Source organism: Nicotiana tabacum, chromosome 11, assembly GCF_000715075.1.
Source record: "Nicotiana tabacum cultivar K326 chromosome 11, ASM71507v2, whole genome shotgun sequence".
Taxonomy (NCBI): Eukaryota; Viridiplantae; Streptophyta; class Magnoliopsida; order Solanales; family Solanaceae; genus Nicotiana; species Nicotiana tabacum.
In genome coordinates this window covers 95,913,403-95,920,616 of record NC_134090.1, presented here as the reverse complement: position 1 = coordinate 95,920,616, position 7,214 = coordinate 95,913,403, and the positions used below count along the sequence as shown (strand labels likewise).

The window sequence follows — 7,214 nt, the reverse complement described above, 5'->3', positions numbered from 1 at the left end:
CCAACTTCCGAACAATGTCTTTTGGCCGTTGAAACCAAATCTGGACCAGATTAGATATCTGTAATCCACAAAGAAAAAGAAGGTGCGTAATTAAAGTAGATCATGTGTTCTCCTAAATAATAAGCTCTAGATTCCAAAGAGATAATCCAAAAAAAATGCAATGCTTAAATTAGACATTTCCATGCAGCTTTGGCAATTTATTCACTTAAATACAACATTGTGATGAAAAGCATGCTTCACCACTCCTATCTCCTAGGCTTAGAAATATTAACAGGCCTGCATTATGCAGAGGGAGTTTAAGCACATGTTCTGTTGGTTTCACAATCGAGCTAAGAGCAGGCACACATCTCACTAAGACATGGTCACCTTAATAGTTAAACTAACAACTCACAGTACATTAACACACAAATATGCAAATAGGTCCAATTAGTACATGAGTTAGTATATGGTCCATTATAACACATTGGCTTAGCTTACTAGATAAAATTATTTGAACAAGGACAGATCATTAGGGTAAGTTCTTTACAAGATCACTTACACTAACCATTTCCTTTATCACAAAAGATTAGGAACTACTAGAAGGGAACAAAGGGATGTAAAGATAAACTTATTCAAGCTACTGTCATGAAGTGCCCTATGGGTATATAAATTATTAAAATTATATAAACAAGAGCAATTATAAAATATTGATAAAAAATATTATTACTCACTCTAAACAAAATATATTTAAAAGAATATAAGAAGTTTCTTCTTTAATCATCTGATTCCATCCAGTCCCAATCAGTATCATCAAACTCATTCTCCTCTTCCGATGTTTCTATAATTGTATCATGTGAATGTTGTGCATTAGATGGAATATCAACAACATCAACGGGTACATCGTTTCTTGAGCATCCAAACTCAACATCAACTAATCCACTTAAGGAACCAACGTCATCATTAGGCTCCCTCCAAAATGCGTCTTCAATATTGGGGCAATTCTCTTCCTCTAAATCATATAAATCAACAGGGACTTTATTCCTTGTATAATAAACATCTTTCTCAATAGGATCCTCCACATAAAAAACTTGATAAACTTGTGATGCTAACAAAAAAGGGTCATCTGTACTACATAATTTCTTAAAGTACACACGGGTTAACCCATATTCATCTAGTTCATTACGAAACCAGTCGCATCTAAATAGTACAACACTAAAACAACCCCAATAATCAATCTAAATGATATCCTGAATAGCTCCATAATAGATAACCTCACCATCGATGGGATTTTGGTCCCTAGAGCTAGCAAAGCTCTCGGTTGTTGCCGATAAAGTCACTCCATTGTTTTGAGTCTTGCATCGGGAATCCCGTTCTATGGTATGAAATTGGTATCCATTAATGAAATATGCAGTATATATTTTGGCGATCGCATTAGGCCCTTTAGCTAACCATCTTACATAATTGGGCACTTCAATATTTTTAACTTTCTCAGCAAACCAATTGTTGAATTCCCGACTATAATTTCTTGCCCTTTCCCATGCATTTGATCTACTGCGATTACCAATTAAATTCTTATGTTCCATGCAATCATGAATATTTTAAGATTATATCATTAAAAAAATGAAGTATAGAATAAGTGTTATACAATTTATCTTACTCGATAAATGTTTCCACTTGTTCATCTCCAGTATTGAATAGAGCATATTGATGTTCTTCATAACATAACTGTGGATCCATGAGAAAAGTATTTTTCTTCTTACTTCCAATTGGATGGCCTATAACAGAGAATATAGATGACAAATGTTGAGGTCACTCATCATCTATAATTGGGTATCTACTGAATCTTGTCTTCACGCTGTCATGTAGGTATCTTGAACAAAAAATCAAACACTCTTCTGCCAAAAATCCCTCTGCTATTGATGCTTCTGGACAAGATCGATTACGAACAAATGCCTTGTATTTACATAGGTTCCTCTCAATGGGATACATCCAACGAAGATGAGCTGGACCCCCAAGCTTAATTTCATTCACCAAATGAATAGGCAAATGTGGCATTATATCGAAAAATGTTGGATGAAAAATCTTTTCAAGCTCACAATTTATTTCAACAATTTCAGAGGTCATTTTTTCAAGATCTCTTCGCCTTATGACCTTACTACATATGGCTCTAAAAATATTACCCAACCTAATCAAGGCCAATGAAACACTCTTGGGCAACTCTTTTCTAACAGCAACCTGGAGCAAGTAATGCATTATAAAATGAGCATCATGACTCTTATACCCTGATATTTTCATCTCCTTCACTTGCACGCGTTCTGAAATATTTGAAGCATAACCTTTTGGTAACTTGGCATTTTTTATGACGGTACAAAATAAACTTTTCTGTTTTGGTTCCATGTAGAAACAAGCTTTAGCCAAACTCACTGATCCATCATCATCTTCTCTTGGTTGTAACTCCTCTCGTATCCCCATTTCTTTTAAGTCATAGCGAGCATTTACATGATCCTTTGACTTTTTTCTATTTCCAATAAAGTTCCAAGCAAACTGTCACATATATTTTTCTCGATGTGCATCACATCAAGATTGTGCCTCAATTTGTTATGCGCCCAATATGGCAATTCAAAAAAAAAATAGATCTTTTTTTCCACGGACCCTTGTTATCCCAAGGTCTTTTTTTTTGCCCTTTCCAAAAATATTATTGAATTCAAGAAGCTCTTGAAACACTTTTACACCCGACAAAGGAGTAGGTGCAGGTCTATGTTCCTCCTTACCATCAAATGACTTCTTATCTATCCGCAAAGGATGATCATGCGGCAAAAATCTTCGATCCCATGTAACACATCTTATGACTGTGTTTGAGATATAGAGAGCATGTGTCATAATTACAAGTGGGGCATTCCAACCTCCCCTTGGTGCTCCATCCTGAAAGCATTGCTAATGCTGGAAAGTCACTAATTGTCCACAACAAGGCTGCACACATTTGAAATGTTTGCTTTGTCTCAGCATCATATGTTTCTATCCCAGTTTCCCATAGTTCCTTCAATTCTGCAATAAGTGGTTGTAAGTACACATCTATATCATTTCCTGGAGATGAAGGACCTGGAATGATCATTGACAACATGATATATTCTGGCTTCATGCAAATCCATGGTGATAAATTATAGTTCATTAACATGACAGGCCACGTGCTATGAGAAATGCTCATGGTTCGAAATGGGTTGAAACCATCACTTGAAAGACCCAACCTAACATTGCGTGGATCTTTGGAAAAGTCAGGATGTAGAGAATCAAAATCCTTCGAAGCTTCTCCATCAGCGGGATGCCTCAAATTCCCATCATTAGGTCGTTCATTTGTATGCCATCTCATTGCAATAGCTATTTCAGGACACATGAATATCCTCTGAAGCCTAGGCTTCAAGGGAAAGTACCTTAAAACCTTTGCAGGAACTTTAGAACTTGTATTATTCAAGGCATAATTAGAACGTTTCCATCTAGAAGACCCACAAACAGAGCAATTATCGACCTTTGCATTGTCATTCCAAAATAGCATGCAATCATTAGGGTATGCATGTATTTTTTCATAATGAAGACCCAAATCTTTTATCATATTTTTAGCCTTGTTGAAAAACTCTGGCAGCTTAGCAAGGGGAAATGCCTCTTTTAACAACTCTAACAAGTCTGAAAAGGCTACATTACTCAACCCATACAAAGACTTAAACAAGTACAACCGGATGGTGAAACTCAGTTTACTGAAGTTTTCACACCTTGGATATAATTCTTGTTTCCCTTCCTCTAATAATTTAAAAAATCTCTTAGCATCTTCAGATAGATCCTCTCTCGTCCCTTCTTCTTGTACCGACTCACCTTCTATATTTCTGAATGTGTCATGAAGTAATCCATCAATATCATCATGCATGTTAGAACCTTCATCATTATTGCTTTGATGAGGTGTAATTCTAGAGGAAAATCCTTCACCATGGAAAACCCATTCGGTGTAACCATCAACAAAGCCATTAACGACCAAGTGATCCTCCACCACATTTCTATAATGCCAATTGCGATTAATGTACTTTTGGCAAGGACATAATATTTCATTTCCTTGTGAAGCTCGTTCAAATGCCTTATCAAGGAAATCATTTACTCCACGTATATACTCATCCGTCCATCTTAGGAGATGCATCCAACTTTTATCTACTTTATCCATGAAATTCCTATACGACAAAAGTAATCAACAAAATTAACTAAATAAACCAAGGTACATATTAATTTGACATTGACCAAAACTTAAAGGGGATGAAGTCAAAGAGTTACAAATAGTAAAGTAGTTTTTACATTGAGAAAGAATGATAAAATCATTAGAGAAGAGATTTGTAATCTAATAGTATCTTAAATATTGTACTAATCTTAAGTCTCAATCTGAGGCAGATATAGGGAACAAGTTAAGACTGTTAGTTGGATAATTGGATTCTCTTTTTATGTTTGAAGTATCATGTAGATTCTCTTCTCTGAGTTTCAGTAATTTGGTTTAATGTAATATGTATAATCAAAAACCTTTATTATCTTCCGATACTTGTTCACCTTGGGCATTGAAAATGAATCTGTGGAGAAATCATCACATTCGAGAAACATAATTTTTCTCACCGTGAGTCATACATAATCACTCATGATGGTTGCATCTTAACTAATTTTACTCTTTAATTTCTATGCTGAGTTGCTAAAATTCTAAGCTCTTAAAGACAATAGAAGCAACATACTAGATTATTCTTTTGCTCTGTTTCAAGTGTTTTCTGTTCCTAGGTTCTTATGTTGCTCTATTAGAAACTCACCGGATTCAATGCTTTTAGGTTCTTTCCTATATCTTACTATTAAGGTCCCTGATCATATCTTTCCTAATCTTCCATTTAATTTACTCTTATAAACTTTACATTGTAGCCCTTTCTAAACTTGTAAATTAGATTCCAACTCCACTACCTTAATAAATCAATCTTTTCTAATCTTATATATTGTCTGTTTTAAATTATATTTCTTAATTTTAATCCTCATCCTCCTCCTCTCTTTGTGGTGGAACTCAAATTTAATATGAATGAAAACAGAGAAAGACAATCACCGATTTGTAACACATTCTGAGGAACTTAATAATTCCTCCAAATACACAGCACCCAGATCTTCAAACACCACAACATTAAACTCATCTTTTCTTACTCTGTTTCTACACTTCATTTCACTTAAAGACTCTTTCACTAAAAAAGTATTTCGTAAAATAGTTCACCCAAATTACCATCCACAAAGGGAAAAACATTTGCTTCCCGTCGACATACAGATATTTCCAAAATTATTTTTAACTTCTAATAAATGACATATTCTTGTAATATGAAGGAAGTAGATATAAGATAACAAATTCGGAACATATTAAGAAAAAACATCAAAAATAGCTTCAAGGAAAACATGGGATTCTAAACAATTTCAACGAGCAGAAAGTTGAAATAGAATACATTTAAATTACATCGTTTTTACACCAATATCGTTTTTACATCGTTAAATTACATCAATTTTAGGAAAACATCGTTTCTCCCATTTCCAATAACATTACCTGGTACTAAATAAAAGCTACTTCCGGCTCCAATTACATATACATATAGAAAAGAATACCAATGTAACAGAGAAAAGGAGAAAGAAATAAAATTACATCAAACCAAACTAATCAAATATTAAGAAATAATACTGAAATCAAAAAGCACAAGAAATAAACCAATATTGAAAGTGTAATTCTAACAACACCTAGGTGAAGAAAAAAAATGAGATTAACATACCTCTCTGAATAATCAGAAGACATGCAACAACAATCTCCCTTTTTTAAGAACCTCTACAATCAAGAATCGGCTTGTTTCACAAAAACCTAGCTTCGTTTGGACAACATCTCGAATCGACCATAAAATAGATTTTGGAATTTGGGGATTTTGGTCTATCTTTGGGATGAATCTACAAGGAAAGTGAGGATTTTGAGATGAATCTGTTTCTGAATTTGAATTTTAGGAGTTAAAGAGAGGATTTTGAGGAATGAATTTTGAGATGATTTTGGAGATGGTCTCGTTCTAGCGTGCAGGTGAGTGTGCTGTGAAAAGGGAAAATAAAGATTATGGTTTTATGTTTTATATTATTAAAATTAATCAAAAAATAAAAAGTAAAAAATGGGGTTCATTTGGCGGGTTTACCAAATTTTTGGGGGGAAAGTGAAGAAGGAATGAAAACCGTTCCCATAAAAATAAATAATTTCAGAACCGTTCCAATAGATCGGTCTATTGGAACGGTGCACAGACCGTTGCGGTAAAATACTCTATGGCAACAGTTTCAATACAACTAGAACAGTTGTATAGTTAAAGTGTGCTGATATCACCCTAATCCTATTGTAATGGTTGTACCCGTTACTATATCCAGTCTATTGCAACGGTTTGTAAACCGTTGCTAAAAAACCGTTGCCGTAGGCCCATTTTCTAGTAGTGATGAAATGAAAAAGAAGTACCCACATTTGTTTGAATAGTCATATAATAGTTTTTGTGTATTTAGCCCCTATGAACTATCATCTTCTGGCTTGATCTATGTAAAGTTGTCCCCTTTTTGTAAATGGTTGCCTATACGACCATGGTTGATGTTGTAAAAGTTATATTATATCTATGGAATATGTTTATGCTATCAGGATATGTTTCTGGGGATCTCTAACAGGTGGATAAGGCCTAGGTACAAAGTAAACTCTGGTGAAATTTTTGGAAATTCAAGGAGTTAGCCAAATTTGGAGACTAATAGTGTGTTTAGGTTGTAAAAAGCAGAAGGTTGCGTAGAGATTGCTAATAAGCGAACCTTGATCCTCATTCGAGGATGGATGATCTTAAAAGGGGGAGGATGTGAGGCCCCGTAAAAAAATTTCCACTCTAAAACCCGGAAGCTCGTAATGGCAATTAGGATCATGTGTTAGAGATGCAGTTCAGACCTTTTTGAACTGATCTATGCTCAAAAAAATCAAGAAATAATGTTTTCCAGAAAAGTGCGATTCTGCGGTCGAGAATGCGATCGCATATCAGGTTTGCGGACCGCATAGTCGCTGCAAAATGAGTTAGTGTGTTGTTCAAATTTGAGGTCAACTATGCGGTCAAGTATGCAATCGCATAACCAATATGTGGACCGCATAGTAGTCGCATATTTCCCTTGGGATTTTGTAAGGGCAGTTCTGCGGTGCATTA

At 34.8% G+C, this 7,214-nt stretch overlaps 1 protein-coding gene across 1 annotated transcript; it reads right to left on the bottom strand.

Moving 5' to 3' along the window:
- Positions 1 to 752: 752 nt before the first annotated feature.
- LOC107798997 (uncharacterized) lies at positions 753 to 5,199 on the bottom strand. Its single transcript, XM_075224337.1, has 5 exons — positions 5,087 to 5,199; positions 2,883 to 4,190; positions 1,869 to 2,497; positions 1,637 to 1,754; positions 753 to 1,176 (listed from the first exon to the last, which is right to left on the bottom strand). The coding sequence occupies exons 1-5, from the start codon at positions 5,197 to 5,199 to the stop codon at positions 753 to 755; spliced, it is 2,592 nt and encodes an 863-aa protein (XP_075080438.1).
- Between the last annotated feature and the right edge of the window lie 2,015 nt (positions 5,200 to 7,214).

Coding starts and splice junctions, on each gene's coding strand:
- LOC107798997 (XM_075224337.1), bottom strand. CDS start 5,199: ATGAAGTGTAGAAACAGAGTAAGAAAAGATGAGTTTAATGTTGTGGTG. Junction 1,755..1,868: donor GGGATTTTTGGCAGAAGAGT/GTTTGATTTTTT, acceptor TCTCTGTTATAG/GCCATCCAATTGGAAGTAAG. Junction 1,177..1,636: donor CAAGTGGAAACATTTATCGA/GTAAGATAAATT, acceptor TGTACTATTTAG/ATGCGACTGGTTTCGTAATG.